The sequence below is a fragment of the Falco punctatus genome (assembly GCF_963210335.1).
Source record: "Falco punctatus genome assembly, chromosome: 13".
Lineage (NCBI taxonomy): Eukaryota > Metazoa > Chordata > Aves > Falconiformes > Falconidae > Falco > Falco punctatus.
Window position 1 is genome coordinate 24277530 of NC_137593.1, and position 21018 is coordinate 24298547.

At 40.4% G+C, this 21018-nt stretch overlaps 1 protein-coding gene across 4 annotated transcripts in view; it reads left to right on the top strand.

Annotated features, from left to right (window-relative positions):
* Nucleotides 1–21018, top strand: part of LOC308072596 (glypican-5-like) — a 394857-nt gene that overhangs the window by 283242 nt on the left and 90597 nt on the right. For all 4 annotated transcript variants that reach the window (XM_080409680.1, XM_080409681.1, XM_080409682.1 and 1 more), the window contains one exon: nt 15331–15481. In XM_080409680.1, the coding sequence (XP_080265806.1) occupies nt 15331–15481 (151 nt within the window). The remainder of the gene's footprint in view (nt 1–15330; nt 15482–21018) is intronic.

The following is a 21018-nucleotide window of genomic DNA, read 5'->3' on the forward strand; positions in this document are numbered from 1 at the left end:
ATTTAGATCAGGCAAAGGGGGAAGAAATAATTCCAGAGCAGTATGAGATGGGAATGGAGACACGAGCCTGGGGGAGAATGGCAGAAGTGGAATAAAGAGATGCAATGAATGTCTGAGGAGAACCCCTAGTGTGTATATCTAGGACATAGATTTCTAATCAGAAAGCCATGGGAGAAGTATAATGGGGAGAAGGGAGATATCATGAAAATTCTAGCAAAATATGGTTGCTTCAGCCAGTTACCCCTTTCTTATAAACAATAAGGCAGATGAACAGTGACTTGGTCTGCTCTGCACTGGCCATTTATTCTGAGTGTTAGATTACTATGGAGATATGATTTTTTATTAATACAAAATATCACATTTATGAAAGTTTTTTGCTCCAAAGGTTGTTCCACCATGTTGTGAGATAAATTCCCATGTTTGATAGAATGCTAAGAAGAATCAGAAAGAATAATCAATTATTGCTGCGTAGTCCACTGTATCAAGACCATTTAGAGAAATCTTAAAGATGGGAACTTTTGAAAGAGGCCACTAATGTAAAACATCCACTGTATATCCAAAGAAAGAATATATGAAACATGTGGTGATACACCATAGCAACTCAGTTTACTTGGTGGTAATAAACTGCCTTTTTCTAGAAAGTATTAGACTAGTGGATCTATTGAAGAAAAAGTCCTGGGCTCCTGAATAATGAACAGAAGAGAGAAGTGAAACAGAATAATAAAATAGTAAAACACCACCTTACCGTGTTTAACAACCATTGTCATGACTGCTTTCATTCTTTTGTTAGCATTCAGTCTTACATTTCCCATTCTTAAACAGTTAAATATCAGTGGCTCTAATATCTGACACAAGACAAAACATTTCTTCATTACAAGATAAAGAATAGCTCATCAGCAAAACACACACCGTGCTGAACACCTTCACAAATAGATCTGAAAGGCACAACAGATTGTGGCAATTAAAAAGAGTCTCTCAAGCACTTCAAAACACAGATACCTCAGCTGTGTGTTTCATATTAATCCAAGCCTCCTTGAAGATAAAATTTGACAACGAGGTCCTTCATTATGGGTCCACGTTGCCATCTCTTTTACCCAAAACATCTGAAGTGAATGAGAATTAGGATGCGATCTACTTAAATATTCACAATAAGATTTGCAATATGTGTAGTCGTGATTTAACTTACCTGGAGTAAAACATGTCAAATGAGAGAGGGTAAGAGGAAACACAGTTTATAACATGGGCACAATTAAGCACCATTCCCCTTGTTAAAATTGCACTCATTTGTCTGATGTATACACACGCTGTAGTGGGGAGATGGTGAGATCAGACTTGAAAAGAAAAACCCAGCACAGAAAAAAACCAAAAACCCCAAACTCTACCATCTGTGCAGTAATGAAAGAACAAAAAACAGGGGGACATCCTTTTAATTGTTATGATTAATCATGTTTATTACAGAAGGAATAAGAGACCAACTGAGAACGGCCCTCTGTCATGGTATTAAATCCAAAAGAGCAGACAGTCCCTGCAGAGCTTACAATCATACACAAGCCGAGGTAAAGCTCTGGGGAAGGGGACATAAAGCACAACAGAGAGCTTTATGGTGGAAGCAGATCTTAACATGATTTCCACATTAGTTTTTGCCTACTTTCCTAAAGAAATAGGCTTGTAGGATCGTTCTTTGCGTACCTCTGTGTGTGTTGGTGACCGTGTCTCTGTGTTTACCCCTTTAACAACAGGGGAAGGGCTTGGGACTGATGAGGGATATTATGTTTGAGAGGCGACCTTCACTGAAATTTGTGAGCAGACTTTGATTTGGTAGCCAATCGTTCATGACATCAGAGTAATCTGAATAAATAGCAATACTCTGCCCCATAACTTATGCACTAGCAAGAGGAAAGAGAGCAAGGAAACACTGCTGTTGCTGAGCCTTTCCAGCTGCCTTAGATTTCCCACTGGGTAAGTGCCCCTGCCATTGTAATCACAGAGCATCACTGCGAGTCCTACCTACTTGACAGTAAGAAGCATGGCCTTGTCTTTGAAGTTAAACTAAAGATAGATTCCTTCTTTTTCATGCATAATTAGTATCAGATGACCAAATACACAGCAGGGGTTTTTGCTATACTTCATGTTATGTTTCAGCAGCTAAATATAGCTGTATATACCTCAGAAATACTTAAAAGACCCTGACCGAAAAACTCCTCCAGATATATCAGCTGTGCCAGTGGTTCTTTACAGCCTCTTGCTACTTTCCAGTTTGGTTACAGTTGGTGCTTGTGTGTGTGGCTGCTGCCAGAACAGCCAGTGCTCAGGAGTCAGCACAGCCATGCCTGAGCTCTTGGAAAGGAGAGGAAGCCATGATGCAGCTGAGGGATGCTAGAAGTGTAAATTCTTCATGGTCTCCTTATGCCATCTCTGCCTTGTATTTCATGATTCATGGCTAAGAAAATGCCCAAGGCAGAATCAAGGCTGTGTAATGTGATTGCTCATGCATAGGATGAGAAGACAAGTGCATGGGAGTCTGCCTTTGTTTGCTTAGGTCATCCTTTGTCATCACAAATAATTGTACCCTCCAGAGCTGCATGTGAATACATGAACCCTTGTGGGTTTGAATGTACAGCAAGCAAGGCTGCTCCCGAGCCAGTATGTGGTTGAGACACGCCACAACTCGTTCTGCATTTCAGTGGTAGCTCCTCGTCAGGAAAGAATGCTGATGTGGGCGCAGTGCTTGCTGTCAGTTCTAAAATCCTGTATCTCTCACTTGTAGCTTTTTGATTTAAAGCAACAGCTTATCCGGGTGTGTTTGCTGGTACTTGCTGCAGTTTCAGGCCACAATTACATGGGAGCAAAGCAGGATGTTCATACAAAATGCCAGCACTTGATACTAACCGTATCTCTTCCCAGAGGCAGCAGTGTGCCAGGTCTGGCAGGGCAGGCAGCCTACATGGGCAGCTTCACAAGCAGCGTAAGAGCTTTCCTGGAGCCATCTTAATGGTCCCTGAATAACATACCTGCCCATGAAAATGTCTGAGTTTTTCCAGTCTGCGTTTCTCATCTAGAGTGATGTACTGCCGACGAGCTCATCCAGGAGTTCCCAGACTGTGGGGAAATTGCTGATGGTCAGTGGTGAAATCACTGGTGTTGGTTCCTCCTTGTTTCCACTGAGAATCCTCTGCCTAAAGGTTCGGAGTTGTACAAAAGCTGTGGGAGAGGAAAAAAGCAGTAGGCAAGCTTCTTTCTTCGGATGTCTAAGGTGGGGAAGAGAAACAGGTGAGATGACTGAACGGTCCTGGGAGGCCTTCAGTGTAGATTAACGAAGTGGGGAGAAAACCGTCCACTGGGCAGAGCTGCTAGGGGTCCAGGAGGGACCAGTCTCCAAAGGAAGAAGAGCTTCCACATGTAATAATACATTTAAGCAAAAGCGGCCAAGAATCATCATGCTCAGCTGAACTGATGACCGTATTTAAGGCAGGAAAGAGGATGCTGTTCCATGAGAAGGCAAAAAAAGAGATGGGTGGGCCACAAGTGAGCAGTGAAGAGGAGCGGGCCAGAAAGATTAAATACAAGAGAAATGACAGCAAGAACATCTTGCTGAGAAGGGGGAAAACAGGATATCAGCAGGATGCTTTGGTTTACATTGTCTTCTAGTGGTAGTTCTCGGGTCATTTTTCTGGGTTTTCACGTATTTCAAACTAGATTTCATTACAATAACAGAAGTCAGTTCCAGACCAGATCTCTGGTGTCTTTAGTAGAGCTGCCCTCTTTTCTTTGGTCCTCTTGAACACTGCTTGAAATTTAGGTAAGGTCTACAAAGCTGTACAAGATTAGACTCTAATTTAGACCCATCATTGGAGAAAAGAGGATGATAGTTTTAATTTTAATTAAAAAAAAAAAAAAACTTCGGTGACATGAAAAATGAGATGGAGAAACTTCAGAAATCTCAGAAGAGACTTCAGTGAAAATTATTCTAATTGCTTAAATGGGAACTTTGTTACTTGTAGAGGAATCATTCTGAAATAGTAAGTGTGAAATGTAACTTGAAAACAACAGGACATGTGAGTGTTGTATGTATGTGCTGAGATGGCTTAAATGAATTCTGCAGTGAAGTGCTGGTAGCAGAAGTCTAGAGCCCTGTTCTGAACATTTCAGTCCTCACCTTGGAAACAGCAGTTCCTTTATATAGTGTGAGCGAGATATAGACAGACTTTCAAAGCCACTTTACATCCCTGGTAAATGTGGGCCAGTTCCCAGCCCTGACTTATAGGTATATACAGTACAGGGGAATGTGGTTATCAATTTCCCTAGTGCGCCATGAGAAAGCTTTTGATCTTTGTGATCAGATTATCTTGTTAGTGGCTTTTGAGAAGGCAATAGGAGCAGATGATAGTCCACAAAGACAGATGCACTGACCTTTTTCCACTTACCATGCCTGTTCCAAGCCTGAACACAATTTAAACCCATGAGGAGGAAGGCAAAGCTGTTGTCAGGCAAAGCAACTCTTCCTGCTCTTCAGAAATGTTGCTAGTGATCTGCCAAGGCCGGTTGTTTGTTTGCCTTTGCGTTGCATTTTAACCTGGTTTCGTAAGCAAGCACAGCTTACATAATGTGCTCTGCTGCATCCCTGCCTGTCAGCCTTCCCGCTCCCTCTGCATCTTTTTAACCCTTTAGCCAATTCAAACAAATCTAACAGATCCTGAGTTCTGTGAGTAGAGGAGAGAGCCTCACTGGCAAAAGCCCTGTATTGTGAACTCAGTCTTCGTGGCATTAGAGAACCTCCATGGGAAGCCACCAAGGGAAAGAAAAGCCACCGGAAAAGCACCAGTGGCAGCTGCCACTTGCAGAAGTATCTGTTCTTCTCTCTTCTTCCCTTTTTAAATAAAAATGACTTAGCAAAAACATTCAGTCATACTGTTCTTAAATGTTACCACAAAACCATGGGAGTACAACATCTGGAAAGAGAGTGTCTTTTTATCTGTCAGATTCATGTGACATGACATGTGTTTGTCTGTTTTATTACACCACCATGCTTTCCCAAATGGAAAAAGAAGTCTGGGCTGGCCCTTCATGTGGAATAAATTGGAGCAGCTCCACAGAATTCAGTTTGCTGATTCATAGCAGCATAGGCTCTGATCCTTTCTTTTTCTGTACGTGTAGCACCTTCTAAATAATACAACACAATAAGAAATGTGATATTCAAGATTCCAGAGAAGTCTGATGGCACTGAGGCAGTGTGATTGTTTTTAGATGTGGCTTTGGGTTGCAGTGTCCTTAAAGCTAGTTAGCTTACGTAATAAATAATTCGTGATTTAGCTCCCAATGTCAGTACATGTTAAATGGATGACATTGTTATCCATCTTCTTACCATATTTTCCATACTTTATTCCGTATTGTATTTTAGCACTCAGATGCTGGGATTTAGTGTGGAGAAGACTAAGCAGACCACTGCTTTTGTCATGTTTTCACATGAAGTGTCAAATCCAAAGGCCGAGTCTGTTTAGCATTGCCAAGTAATGAGAAGCTATGATTGCTCACAAGTCCTTCCAATGAAATGTCAAACTTTTCATACTATGAAAATGATCTTCACCAACACAAAGCTTGGAAACACATAATTACCCAAGAACACAAAAAAGAATTAACATGCACTGGAGCACGTCATGAACATTTCCTTCAGCAAATAAAAAAGTAATTGCTGTCAGAGTACAAAGCAAGGAGAAGGGTTGGCTCTGTTCCTTAGACAGTTTAGACTGTCCACTGTTTGCTCACTTCACCCATGAACACATGCAGCTTAGCAGAAGGGTGCCGTTCAAGGGCTGATGGAGTGCAACCAGCCTCCTGATTGCAGGCGCTTCTCATTTCACACTTCCCAAGCCTGATCAGACAGAAGGTTCTTGGCTATTATTAGAAGTCGAAAACCTGATGATTCAGAGCTTCTAGTTAAACAGGACTTCTGTAAACCACGTTAAGCCCTAGCAATAATGAATACATTTTTTTGAGCTGCATTTTGACTTCAGGCACAAATAAGAGGTGTCATTCTTAGCCTGGAAGAAAGAATGGACATAATTCAGTATGTGGACACAAATTTCCCATACAGAAATCAGACAAGCTAGGAAATAACACTCCTAATAGCTAATGGAAGTGGTTCTGGTTTGTGATTTTGATTTTACAAATCAATTTTCTAATATTAGAAACTAGCAGAGTGTAGAGACCCAGGATGGAAGTCCGGAAGAGACCTCCTGGAATATCACGTATAGCTCATTGACATCAGAGGCAGCTTTACTCACAAATTTATTCAGCCAGGTCTTGCAAATGCTTGAGAATTTTTGTGCCCATCTTCATCCTGGGAGGCTGCTCCCAAAACTCATAACTCTGACAGTTAAAAAGCGTGTTTTCCCCCTTTTTATTTCCACGCTGGTTTTATTCTCAGATATCTCTCCATATTTAAGGGGAAGGCTAAATACGCTGATAGACAATAATCATATTCTCCAGTCGTCTTTGTGCTAGGAAAACAAGCCATTCTCTTTCAGAGAAGACTTTGTTTTTTCTGGTCATTTTATTAACCCTCTGCAACAGTTATCCTGCTATAAACTCCTCCTTTCGAAGTATGGAGCAATAGTGTCGTAAGCAATATAGCACAGATTCATTGGTGAGAGCACAGGAGGCAATGCTTGCCAGGTCTGGCATCGTGCCTCTGTATCTCCATGTGGCAGAGATGCGGTGTGTTCATCTCCTAGCCGCTTACCCTGCAGGGAATCGTGCCTTCTGGTCTAGTGCATTATTGTGATTAGTACAAAAAATAAGTACAGCTCCCACTGGTGATAGCACCATCCATCCATCTAATATGTGCTTGTGTGACATGCCCATGTATCCAGAGATGTTGAGGCCCACATTCTTCTTGCAAGGGGCCACATCCCAAGAACTGGTGACCTTTCTTCTGAGTACCTTGGTGGCACTCTCAGCAACCCTGTGCCTCCAAAGCTGTTGCATCAAACAGCCAGTCCCCAAAATTAACTATTTTGAAGGGTCAAAGATCTTTTGTAAGCAACTCCTGCACACTCTTCACCAGTAATTACAATGTTTACCTTATGTTTTTATTACAGTTGTTTACTGTTTTTGTAGGGTTTTTTTTTTACTTTAACAAGATCCAGAAAGTCTTAATATAACACAACAGGTTTTTTAGCCATATGCTCTATTTTCAGACTCCATGTACTGCAATTTAAAAAACAGATTTTATTTTTGGAAAAGACTACACTAAGCTAACAGTCTAAAGGTGAAATTCGTGCCTGTGGCAGGGACTAACCCAAGGTATATGTCTAAGTTAGGCACACTGGATATCAGATGAGAAAGATCTTTGGTGCATCACATAATACAAAAAAGTTACAGCCCAACACCAAGACAAGACATCAAGGAGAGGTGTCTGCTTGCCTCCTTGCCTCCTTGACCCAACTGCATTACTGAATTCAGATCAGTTTTTTTTTTATTCTCTTTAAACAGTTGTTGTGCTTGGTTAAAACAGATTATTAACTAGAGTAAGTCTTTTTTTATTTGTGTTCACTTAACATCATTCAAAATTAATACTTTTTTCGGTGACAGTTTACCCGAACTGGTAATGAAGGTTTTGCTAATAGCGATAAGATTCTGTGGATGCATATTCTTGTGGCTTATTCTCAGTGTGATCAGTAAATATGAGAACATATGTAGCTTTAATTGAATTCAGTGAATATTAAAGTGGTTATGGTGCTAGCACTCTTCTAGAAATACACTCACCTTTAATAAGCAGTTGAAAAACAGAAACCATAAACATAAAAAATAAAAGCATTAATCCTGCAGTATAACATGGTGAATCTTTTAAAACCATTTTAGATTCCTGCTGAAATAATTCTATTACCTTGTGATCAACCGAGAAAGAAATAATTGCTTTTAGCTTCTCTGCTCTGGGGTGTGGATCTGCAGTTGACTATCCGGGAAAGCAGAGAGAAACAGCCAGATGAGAGGAAGGACACAGAGAGGAAATGAAAAGCATTCAAAGATAAATGCAAGTGTGGATCCTTAAGTATCTAGTCTGTCACCTGGCAATAAAAATAGGAGGAAGAGGGTAACGAGTCAATCTGCATAAACCAGGAGAACAAAAAGTAATCACAGGTAAAGACAGACTTATGGAGCATCAGGAACAGAGGATTGGAAAGTGTGCGTGGAAAAGTTAGGGCTGTAAAATTAGGAGGAAAAGTTATATATAGAAAATAAAGGAATGGTTGCAAGACACTTCCATAGAAACCATTAGGAGCTAAATCCATCGTACAAATACAGATGCTGTTTCAGAAAGGAGTAATTTGATGATTTAATGGGAAAAAAGCAAACGAAAACAAATAAAACCACCAATTCCATCAGCTATTTGGCTTGAAAAAGATGGATAGTCAGAAAGTGAATCCTAAGCTTCCCAAAAGACACGCAGTTCATAACAAAGATACTCAGAAACACAGTAGGAGAGCTGGTCAAATAATTAAAATACTTTGCACAAAAGAATTGCAGAATGAAGCAGAAGACAAAGCCCGATATGTAAAACACATTAGAAGCAGGGGTGTCATTTCCCCTGCAACGTGTAGTGATCCTAAGGAAACTTATGTCACTGTTCCTCCTGCTGCTGGTGCGTGTGAGCCTGTTCTGCCATGTGAGCCTGCTCTGCCGGGCACCCCCTTTCCCCCTGAGGAGGTGGGGAACAGCCAAGTGGGGTGGGGGCTGCCCCCCCAGTTGGGCGCTTTTGCCTCTGTGCTTGTGGAACTGGGAGCAGTGGGGCTGGGGCAGGGGGTGGCAGCTGCCTCAACATTTGCCTGAGAGTTCAAGTACTCAGAGTTGTGTCTATCGTTCAAGTGCATGTCCTGCATCACTTTGCAAGAGAACCAGAAACTTGCCAAATCTATCCAAAAGACGGCTCCATGGGGAGCTGCAGTGTCACAAAGGTAGAAGGAGAGCTGTGTGCGTAGGTACAGAACTGGCATCGTTGTTCTGGGCATGGGCCATTCCAGGTATGAAAGTGCTTCCAGACAGCCTGAGAAACTTATGGTAGAACAAACCAAAAGAAACTGTGGAAAAAAAGATTATCAAAAACGGAAAAAGAACTTCCAAAATGCTGTGTATAGCTTGAGCGGAGATACACTGGGGCAGAGGAGAAAGGGAGGGTGTCAGTCCCCACTTTGGGGGCACACATTTCCATGTGCTTGAAGAGAGCCTTCCCCCTTCACTTCAGATGTATCTATAGCAGGAGCACTGGCATAGCCACGTAACACCAGTATCAGTGTCAGCAGACACAAGGTTCTTAGGCTAGAGAGAAGAACATAAAAAACCAAATCTACCAGTATTGGTCCAGTTCCCTGGCTGGAAAAAGTCTAGTCAGGAGAGATGTGAATGAAATTCTGAAACCATTGTCAGGCCTTAACTGTGTTGTATAAATTATGTATAGCTGTTCAGTTAAATAGAATAATTAATTCAGTTAAATAGAATAATTAATTCAGTTAAATAGAATAATATTGTAAAGGTGACTTGTAAGGCAAGGAAAGGTTATTGTAAGGATCTGAATAACTACAACAGAAGGAAACCTGGGGGTGTCGGTTGCTGCAGAAGGTTAGATGTCTGGTTTTGTTAGCTAAAAAAAGGATTAAAGAATTGAGTTGTACTACCTCCTGGAGTTGTGCTACTCTCTGAAGAAACTAGAAGGGGATAATGCACTGGGCCCTTTTTGAGACAAAGGAAGAACAAACCAGAGAAAATGTCTGACAAAACTGAAGACAAATAAGTTCATTTTGCTTGTTTATGCTGTAATATATGAATGCTAGATAAATTTGAAAAGAGGAAGCAAAAGCAACTGCCAAATGCTTTTAAAAAAGGAGCTAAGAGCATATGTGGAGGAAAATTAACCATAAATGTTATCTCAAAGGAGAGGACCCACTTGGAATAAGCATATATATGGCGGTTATGTCTAAAATTTGTTATGTTCTATTGTTTTGTGAAATGACAGAACATCTGCTCAGTCACAAGGCACCAGTAAAATGCAGCTTTATGCCTAAAACAATATGTCAGACCCTAAACAAAAAATGTATATAATAGTCTAAAAACAAAGATGCATTGTCTTTTTCAGTTGTAGTCATTTCTGACCTAATAATGGTTTAGAAAGGATTTTTTATTTTTGAACAAAATGAATGGAAGGATTGAGTCATTTATGACTCTTTTCAAGATTAGGCTTTGTACATTATTTGTGCATAAGCTGGCAAAATGCTTTGTCTTTGCAAATCATATTTATGTCACTAAAGCACTTTTTGAAAGGCAGCTGCTTGTAAATACCTTGAGGAAAGATGCTTAGCTTACAATTTCTTAATGCAGTATATAATCAGCCATTTTTTGATCCCTGTGAAAACACCAGCAAGTGATATGTCTGCTCACATGATGAGTGGACAGAAGTCAGATTTCACCTCAAAGCTGTCTTTTCAGAGAGGAAAAGTATTCACACTGAAATCTGTCATATAGAAAGCTAATTAACAAATCCCACAGGAAACAATTATTGTATGGGATTTGTCTCTGAATATTCCAAGCACACAACTTTTAAGTGGTTTTATTCAAAAAAGTGCATTCTCTTAGATTTTCGTTGTTACGTTTGCTGATCTGAAAAGTCTGAAACTGTGGTGCAAAATATAATTTTAAAACCTATTTTCTGACGAAATGAGTTTATTATCCTACAGCTTGGAGTCATCCCCTCTGATATACATGCATATACGACACCTCAGAAAATAGACTAATCAATTAAATGCATGGAAACTGGCACTCTTAAAGAGTAGTTCTCACAGAGCTGAACACTTATTATTTAATTAATGTGTGGAAGTATCCAACTGGAACATATCTTCATGAAAAACCACGAGAATAAATGTCTATTCTAACCCACCTGTGGTCAGAGGGAGAATTAGGGTTAGGCTTACCATAGAAAGCTCAGGGGTTGTGTGTCACATACTCCTGGAAGCCTCTGAAGTCAGAAGGACTCTTTTATGTGACCAGGAATGTGTGTGCTACATCAACAAGTAATAAGAGAGAAAGAGAGCAACCATTCTCATATGACTTCTTTCTTCTCCATAAAGCCATACGTCAGCAGAACTTTTTTTTTTTAATGTCAGTCAAGGTTGGGAACTTTGCTGGAATAAATCAAATGCCTGAGGATAGTCATCTGTATCTGACTCAGACCTGAATAGTAATACGTGATTTTTACCTTTCAGCTGAATCAGATAGAGATACTAAAGCTTTCCCACAGGAAGATGGTATAGTTTCTCAAAAACTCTTTAGAGGTTTGTAAAGCTGATCCAAAGCCTGTTGCAGTTGGGAAAATTCCTGTTTGGAGTCAGTTTTCAGTTGGGATGTACAAATCTTATTGATCTATTTATATAACCTTTTCATGAGTAAAAAAAAAAAAAAAAGTCTTTCAGTTGTGACAAGTACTTGAAAACCTAATTGTTAAGCTGTTAAGATTCCAGTATTTTCTGGAGTCTTAGGCAGCAGATATCTTCTGCTTTGTGGAGGTAAAGGTACAAGCTCCAGTGCCCAGCCTGAAATCCATTGCAATTTTTAACCAAAGCATCAGTTCTCGGCATCAAGACATTGCGCTCCTGGGCTGGAACTATTATGCAGAGCTGCCAGAGATGGCTGGATGGCGTTGCGCATCAGCAGGCAGAGTGTAAGTCAGCAAAATAAGGCTTGTTTAAGAGTGGGTTTTAATAGAAATGTCATGACTGACTCCAATCTCTGATTTCCAGTGTTAAATATATGCAAGGGACTATTAATTCTCTCTAGAGCCGTCTGTGAGGAAGCAGAAAGTTCTAGTGACTGGTGGAAGCAGCTAGGAGAATTGTTCAAAATCTTAACAGATCATGGCTGTCTCTGAAGACACCTTGAACCTTCGTATGACCTCCAGCTCCTCTGTTGGAGACCTCTTAGTCCCCTAGCCACAAAGCATTACAGGCATTCCCTGTCCACACCCATCTTCTAGACCTCGCAGAGCTTAAGAAAAAGTGAAGGTTACTGTCTTTCACTATGAACTTCTGCTAAAGCTCCAGCATCCTAGTCCATCCTGATGCAGTCTGTGCTATTTCAGTGCAGTCTCAGGCCTTTGAGAAAGGTTTCTATGATTGTATGAAAAAAGGAGATGGAGAAATGCTGGCGTAAGCTTTGCCGTCACACGAAAACAGTGATCTCTCTAAAGTCATGTGGCCGTTGCTAAAGGACAAGTGTTCCTTCAAAATTTGGAAGAGAGAAGGTTGCTAGGTCAGAAGTCACTGTGCAGTGGTGACATTGCCTTCTCAACAGTGCTGCACAGTGGGGGTGGGGCTCCTCACTAAAGTGCCTACGCTATTGGGTTCATAGGTAAACTGCACAGAGTCAGGCCCTGATCCGTCATTGTAGGTGAATGGTGGCCACAGATGGAAAATTCATTGGAACAGATTGGGAAAGGGTATACAAGGTGAAAAGCACTAGTAGGTCGCACCTGAGTTGACTTTTCAGTGGTAATGTTGAACTTGTATATAAGGGTTCTGTGTAATTTGATGGCCCTCTCTACTGGCAAGCCAAGAAGGAGCTGGGTACGCCTTCTTTAACGTGGGCAGGAGACACAGATCTGGGCTACAGCTTACCTCTTGTTGTAGCAAAGGCACTAAAAGCCCAGGAGTCTGTCAAATGCTGCAGTGCACCGTGTTGAAAAGCTGAGCTTGTTTCTCAGCCTTTGTCCAAGAAGGTGGTGCACGTTCAGTTCAAGTATTTACTTATTTTGAGCAAAGGTCAGGATTGAGCCACGCGTGCTGAATGAAATCAAATTTTTGAAAAGAAAGAGTACCTGAACAGGTAATAAACATTTCTGCTTTGACTGGCAAGCAATCATTAAAAGCCTTTATTAAATTTTGCATCTGTTCTGTTCACCACTTAGCCATTTCTTTTCATTCTGCAGGATTATAACTAAGAATGAATGAGTCTTCTCTAATATGGTCAAAACACAGTAACACCGTGAAAGAACTGAGTTGTCTTTCTCCCTCGTAGGCAAATTTTTCCAATTGTTTAACAAAATGTTGTCTTGTATTGTCATGGCATCAGTCTTTACGCCTGTGAATAATGAGGCTCACATTAAGCAACTTGTTTATAAAAAACAGTCATGCAGTAACAATTAGAGAGTGTTTAATGTGCTTCCCCACTAGAGTCCGTACCCTCTCCTCCCACTTACTGATCTTCCCACTGCAGTGTGAAGTTATTTGTGTCTTCAGAATGAGCAAACAGATCCTTTCAGTGAAAGGGTGAAAAATTTCCTGAGTTCTGCCATATAGAGGTTGGCATCTGCTGTTCTGTAGAACAGGATCTCTGCTGCACTGATCCAAGCATTTGTCAGCCCCAGAGTGGAGGATGGCAGCTCGCAGTATCTGAAGGAGACTATCACACAAAGCTTCCCACTACAGAGAAACTGCTGCATCCGTCATCATCCTTTCAACCCAGTTAATACAGTTGTATTAGCCCTGTGCTCCAGTTCCTCCCACAGCTCCCAGCCCACCTCCTTTTTAGTGTGAAATGTGTTTGAATCTTCAAAGTAGCTACATTTCAAAATACATTTTGCTCAGTACCAAGAATAATCACAGTCCTCTGGGGTAAAGCAGATCATAAAGCCTGAAATGGATCTGCAGTACTTTGGGAGGGAGATACTTGTGATGAAGGGTGTTGGATAGATTCAGAACCTAACTGGCTTTGAGAAGCATTACAAAGTCTTCCTATTTGGTTAAAATATTTTCACATAACTAGAACAACAGGTCCTAATCGTACTTTGTCATCCCATAACAGCAGAGGTAACACGAAAAAGGTTTTCATAATTCCAAAAAGGAGACAAAAAAGCCACTGCCTTTGAAAACAATATTCATACGTGTTATAGATGGAGTTTCAGTTATGTGAAAGAAGTGGTCAGAAATACTGGAACAGCTCTTTCCTTCACGTAAAAGCAAAACCAGCACCTTGCAATATAATTTTCCAACAAGATTCAGAAAGTGAATTGGTCGTCACTCACAAAATGGGAATGGGAGATACAGGGAAACGGTAGCATGGCAGTAACCAGGGCAACTTAGCCAGGTTGCAAAAAAACCCACTGAGTCAGGCTATTTCCCTGTCACTGGGCTGTAGGGAAAGCTGGGCTGTCGGGGCTTCTCTCTGCAGAACTGTCCCTAACGCCCTGAACTGCCCCTTGCACAAGCAACCGCCAATACGAGCTGTTGAGGGAAGGGTGGCCACCGAGGAGCGTGGAGCACCTTGGTTGTGACATGTTCTACCAAACCAGCACAGCTCCAACAGGAGAGGTGCCTTGTGGCTCCGCGAGTAGGTGCTTCTCTCAGGTGTAGGGGACGGGTTCGGTTTCTCCAGAATCATCCTTCCTTGACAAATGCCCCTTAGCAGAATGTATTAGTCTAAGCCCGTTACTCTATTTCTTCCCAGCTAGTGGTCCTCTTGTTCCCGGGATAGGCTGGGTTTAGATCCACTGAAAATTAAATGTTGTTTTTCAGATTTTGGAAATACCAATGAACTGACAAATTATTTATTCCTATAACACTGATAGTAGGCAACTGTTCATGGTGATAGAAGGAGAAAGAGTTATCTAAAGATCAAAAAGATGAGTTTGGGGAGTAAATAGGTTGGCATGTTCAGTGTGATCTAGTATGATGCATTTAGATTTATTTTAGAAAAGGCTTTCTTATACTATACTTAGTCCATCTTATACTATACTTGGTCCAAGAAATATATTTCAGGTGAAATCTAATGAACAACTTGCAGTGGGTAAAGGCATCTTAAATGACACCATCTTAAAAATATATCCAGAGGCCAAAGTTTCCAAATAACAAAGCCCATAATAAAAAGTAGCAAATACCCGCAGCTCTTCAAAGGTTGTCAACTATATTGTGGTCTTCAATTGTAAATAACCCAAAATAAGTAGTCAGACATCTGGCAGGTTGTACCATCATCAACTGGTGGTCTCCAGACCATGGTTTGCAAGAGAAAAAGCTGCAGGACCAGAGCTCCCTATGATGGTATTGGTAGATGTGGTGTTTTCAATTAAAAGTTTGATATCAAGTGTCCCTGGTCATCTGTGCTGGAGAAAATGTGATGGTACAGTCTGTTATTCCAAAATATTGGGATGTCATTGCCAGAAACAACCTCCAGCCTGAGAAGCTGTTCTTGAAAGTGAAAGTGATTGTTGTTTTATAAACCCAGCTTGGTCACCAGAGGTAGGAATGTGTAAAAATTCTGACTGTTGTTGGTTTTTCGCTTCTTCCATTTTAGTTGGATGCTGATAAGGCAAAACTGAAACTGGAAAGATGGGCTTCCCGGGATGTTGGCAGTGGGGGTGGAAGAAGTGAAGAGATGGAGTCAAGCGGGGATTGTGATGATGAGGATGGCTGTCAAGGATCCGGTGACAGGATTCACACAGCAGGTAAATACAGTTTTTATAGGCACCTACAGAGCTTAGAAATTCATAAATGTCACAATTAGGTGGACAGAGCTAAGACTTGCAGTGCTAGAATTACTGTCAAAATCCTACTAAATTCAAAGGATTTGAATCTTAATCTGTGAAGAGCTGCAGTAAAAATAGAATGATACAGACACTAACCCAATATAATTTAACACTTTGCGTGCAGATTAAAGACTTAAATTTAGAGTGAGTAATATCTGCAATGAAATCTAGATCACAGAAATACTGCAAAAGCCTTCCTAGATAATGTGGACTCTTCAAATAAATAGAAAATAAATGTCCTTATAGACTGTGCTGTGTTAACATAAATATTTATTTGTTGCATAATGGTACTGAAGGTGATCCAGACAGAGTTGACTGAAGGATGTGTTCTTGAAAAAACACGTGAAGTACTGGGTTTTTTTCCAGTGGTGAGCTGCTAGTTAAATAAAATTTCTTGATAGTCTCAGATACGCATTCTGCAATACTTATTCATGAAACTACTTGGATAATATGTCACCAAATGTAGAATCAGCATCAGAATCTAACTTAACTTCCACCAAAATACTGGCAATATAATACGTAGTTAAGTCCTTATTATAGTAAGTCAATAAGAAGTAAGATGTTTCTAAATCCTTGATATTATTGGTTTATCTTATCTGGAAGGTCTGATTCATTTCAGTTCATCAAAATGTAACTGCTTTAATTACCCTAGTGTGTGTAAATGTAATTGTGTTTGGCTGTGCAAGTATATGAAATACAGGGATAAGAGCGTTGAAAAATAATGCTGATGATGTCTGGAACTCAGGTAAATTTTAAACTGCTGCTTTGTTCTACTGAGATAAACAAGTGCCTCTTGTCCCTTTACCACTAAGTGGAGAGTGGGAAAAGGTATCTCATATTCAAGTAAGGCTTGCGAACAAGCTGTGGTTGGTCTGTAGTCAAGATTTCAGTCGTTCCTAGCACAAATATTTGTTCAGGAAAACCAAGCTTAAACATGTACTTGGAAATGTGTGCAAACTGATAGATTTGGTTTGAAGTACCAGGTTATTAAATACCTGCAATTTATTGGTGGTGACAAGCTGAATAGGCAAGGTGTTATCACACAGGGACAGTATTTTTAAAAATTATTAAGTGATTGGAACTAACAGATTGAGTAGAGATTTTCACTGTCTGCTCACGAATGTTTTTTAACCAGAAGAACTTTGATACACCATTGTTTTAAAACTATTTGCTTAACTTTGTCATTGTATTATAAACATAAGCAATGGAAAGACTGCTAGATGTTTTGGGTGCTAGGGATCAGTATGCTTTCCTCTCTTTGTGGGATAATACAAGCAAAAGCCAGGTGCTAACTAATCTTCAATGGACAATTAAACTATTAATACACTCTTTTGGGAGGATGTGTATGCGTGTTTATGTGGACAATGGCAGATTTCAGGTGTTCAAAACTAAAAAATGGAGTACTTGCAAGACTTGACTTACAGCTGGCTTTAATAATGGAAAACTCCTTTAATGTCTCTTTTTTGCCTTTTTTTGCAATCTATTTAATTAAAATATTTTGTGCTGATATCATCCCGGATTTAAAAGAATTATATAACTAGCTGTTTCAGAATTTAGTTGGGTTTATATCCAATTAAAAAGGTAATTACAATTAATTTTAGAAAATGGTATTGATTCATAACAGTAAGAATAAGTATTTCATCATGTGACAATAGTAATGCTGTTTCACAATTAGCTTTAAAATATTGTACTGAATGCAAGCCACTAGCAGTAAATCTGTTTTGCATATCTGGTTACAATTAAGAGATAAAATGCAGTAATCTCATTATAGAGCTTCTTTGCTTTAATAGAATGTTAAAGAAATAAACAAACATCAGATTAGCTGAATTGCCTCTTGCTGCATGTCTGTAAGATGGTGTTTCTAATTGTACAGCTTGTAAATTTGCTATATTTCCTAAACTTAAGACCTGTCAAGTATATCTAACTGTGGTTTTGTAGAAGCAGAACATGACAACATTGACTATTCCTTGCTTGCTTGAAGTACACAGTGAATTGAGATATGAGTTGAAGCTAAAGCTAAATCCCAAATAAAACCCTGATTTGAAGTGTAGTAGAGTCAGTTGGAATATTCTCTTTGACTACAGCAGGTATGGATGAGACACAAATGATAGCTATAAAATGTCACCAACCTCATCAGCGCATGTTGTAGGAGTCATATAGTAGAACAAAAGGAATAAAAAAAGGAATAAAAGCCTTTCAAAACAGAGACTTTTTGGCAGAGCAGTCATGCTTTTAACTACAGGTCCATGGAAAAGAGAGGAAAGGATTTCAATGTCAACCTCTAAACTGCTGAATTTAAAATGTAGTAAAAATTTACCACATCTGTCATTGAAACCTATATGAAAATGACATTTATGATTTATATGTTGAGAGCATTGCAAAGGACTCAGATTGCTTTTAAATAGTTTCTGAACCCTCATTCCTTTCTACCTCCCAGAAAAAAAAAAAAACAAACAAAAAAAAACAAAAAAAAAACCCCCACCTTTACATGAACAGTAAATTGCCAGGAGTTTCATCAATATCTAGGTTACCATCTTCAAAACATTTCTGTTCGTAACAGTTCACAGATCCCCCCCAGGCAGGGTGCATTGCCTTCTCCCCAGTTCCCTTTTCCAGGTTGCTAACAGAGGGCCTGGCTCCTTGGGTTTAGATTTCAGTGTGTACCACACAGGTAAGCACAGCAGCGATCCTCTGCCTGTATATTCCAGCCAGGTCCGTTGTACATATCCTTCCCCCCCCCTTTTTTTTTTTTTTGCTTGGGGATCACTGTCTGTGTATTTCAGCTCACTGTGCAACGGATAGTAAAATCCTGTCCTTTTGTTTGTCACATTCTAGCCTTTGAGAATCAATATCTGCCTATCAGTTCATTGTTTTGTTTTACATCCTCAGTTAAGATATGTGGCTATTATTTAGTGCTGGTTTGTTGTTTACCTTTGTTACAAATAAGTCTTTGCTCGCCAAATTCATTGTTCTCTAAAAAGATCAGCACTTACTCCTGTAATGATAATGGCCTTAATCATCTATTCTGTATCATGTGTGTTTATCCAAATGATTTCATACAAACAAGATAAGCAAATTCTCAGGAAACCAGCGTTCTCTTAGGAAATCATGTATGGTAGAACATACTTTAAAATGTCATATTCTCACAGGCCTTACCAATTACCACAAGTATCTCTTCTTGGGGAAAGCTGTGGAAACAGCACTATTGCTCAAGCAGACCCATGTGTTACTTGTTGGCAAGTACCAAGTTTTTAATGACAACATCTGTTAATCATCTTCGAACAAAGCTTTGTTAGGAGGGATTTAAGAAGAGGAAAGCAAGCCATATAAATCTTGAGCATGGATGGGGAAGTTGCTCTGTGATTTTCACTGCTTCAGTCCTGCAGGTTTCTAGGCAGAAGGGCAAAGCAGCATCTCGGTCTGAGCATCGCTTAGTGCTGCGTGCTCGCGTAAGCAGAGTCTTGCATGAACTTTGATCATAAAATGAGTCTGCTGGTGTAAGTGCTTATTCTTACACCCTTGCTGGAGGTGGGGGGTGGTGGTGGTGATGCAAAGAATGGTGATTGCTCAGTGCCCTGCAGGATCGAGCCACAGGAAGATTTACTGGGAGAGGGAGTAGCATCCTGCCGTTTGTGAAAAGGCAGACCAACAGATTCACATTGTGTCTTGCCTCTCTGCTGTTGAGAGGAAAGGAAAGATGTTTCAGTCTGCTCAGTGAAAAGTGAGAAGGAATTAAGTGCAGGGGATTTCCCGTTCCCAGGTGCATAGCTGTATGTTGCGATGAGGCCTCACCCAAGCAGTGACAGCCAACATTAGATCTGTATTCAGGGAAATAATCAGGTGATTAGCCATTAAACAAAGTGTAGAGGAAAAGTTTTGCCTCCAGGGAGGGACCGAGTTTGGTGCAAGCTCAGAGTTACTCACGTAGATCTCTAGGCTTTGTGGAAGTTGAGGAGCATTACGCTGAAGAAAGCTTGTGCTGCACCTCAGGTCTCAGGTCCGTCTGCACGCCTGTCTGCAGACGGGAAGGACAGCTGGATTCCAGGGCTTGCTCACTAGCGGGTATCACCGTACTTCATCTGAAGCTGTACATTTCACGCAACCATTGTAAGACAGAAATTAAGCCAAGCTTCTTCTAGAGGAGCCTGATACACTATTGTGCAAACTCGCTGGGAAGGTGGCTCGTGCCGGACTACAGCTGTCCTCTTGCTGGCAAAGCTGACAAACAGCACCGGTTAAGGGAAACATATGGTTTAGCCTACCCTTGGGCCTTCCCCCGCTGCACGTAACAGGCAAAGCCAAAATGTGTGCTGTGTGTGAGCTGCAGGCTTTGCACCAGATTCACCTCTCCATGGGTACGATCTACATATGGGCCAAAATACTCAGCCCTCGGCTGGGGCATTGTTAACCCTGTGCCTTCTGACGTGCCTTGAAAATTTAGATCATTGGGAAACAGAGACATGGATCTTACCTTTCCCCTGGCTGGCCGCCTGCTCCACGCAGAGATGGGCTTCTGCTTTGTCCCCATCCCAAAAGCAGTGGGTTTCCACAGAATAGCAAGAAGCACCTGACCAGTGTGGACCCTTAGGCACAGCAGATTTTAAACACCACTTTAAAATCCTATCTGTCAGTGCAGGCATTCAATAAACAAACACATCCTATGACATCCCAGCCAGACTTTGAACATGACTATGTGTCAAATGTGCTTTATTGCTGTGATTTTTGCCAAATGCTTATCTAATCCAAATAATGGTTTTCTTCTGTACTCCTTCCTAATGCTTTCATGAAACTGCCTCCCTTTAATAAGAACTTTCTGATTTCAGACATCTCTCTCAGTCAAATATCCTGCTTATTGTCACATTTCAGTGCCTGAGTGGGAACCTATAACAAATTTACTTTGTTAGCACATTGAGATGACACGATTCCAACCCTTGACTTTCTTCCTGGCTGTTTAGACACTCCAAAGCTTCAGTGTATCTTTCTGCTGTAGACAGAATATCAGAAGAGATTATCCTGGTTGTAGATTTCTTCTTCAGGGCATGTGAGAAGGATATGGTTTTGCCCCAGCATGCCTTTGTAAGTGCAGACCAGTAAATTTTCTTCTTTTTTAATGTCTTCTGCCTGATCTGTATCTGCTCTTCAACAGCTATGGAAAGTTAATGTATTTTTCTCACTGCTCATGAATGTTTTCATTATCAGTTTTTTTCATTTTGAATATCAAGATTCTTTTATCCTTTATTATGTTATCATTCTCGCAGCTTGTCTGTCTTTTCTAGGCATCAATATTACTGTATGAGCTGTCATTTTAATCATACTTCATTTCCATTCACTATGTTACAGGATGCACTTGCACTTGTATTTATCCAAATATATAATTGTACAGCTGCTGATTTTGTAATTATTAGCACAAAACATCAATATTCTGAGATTATAGTATCTGCTGGCAGTCAGCCATG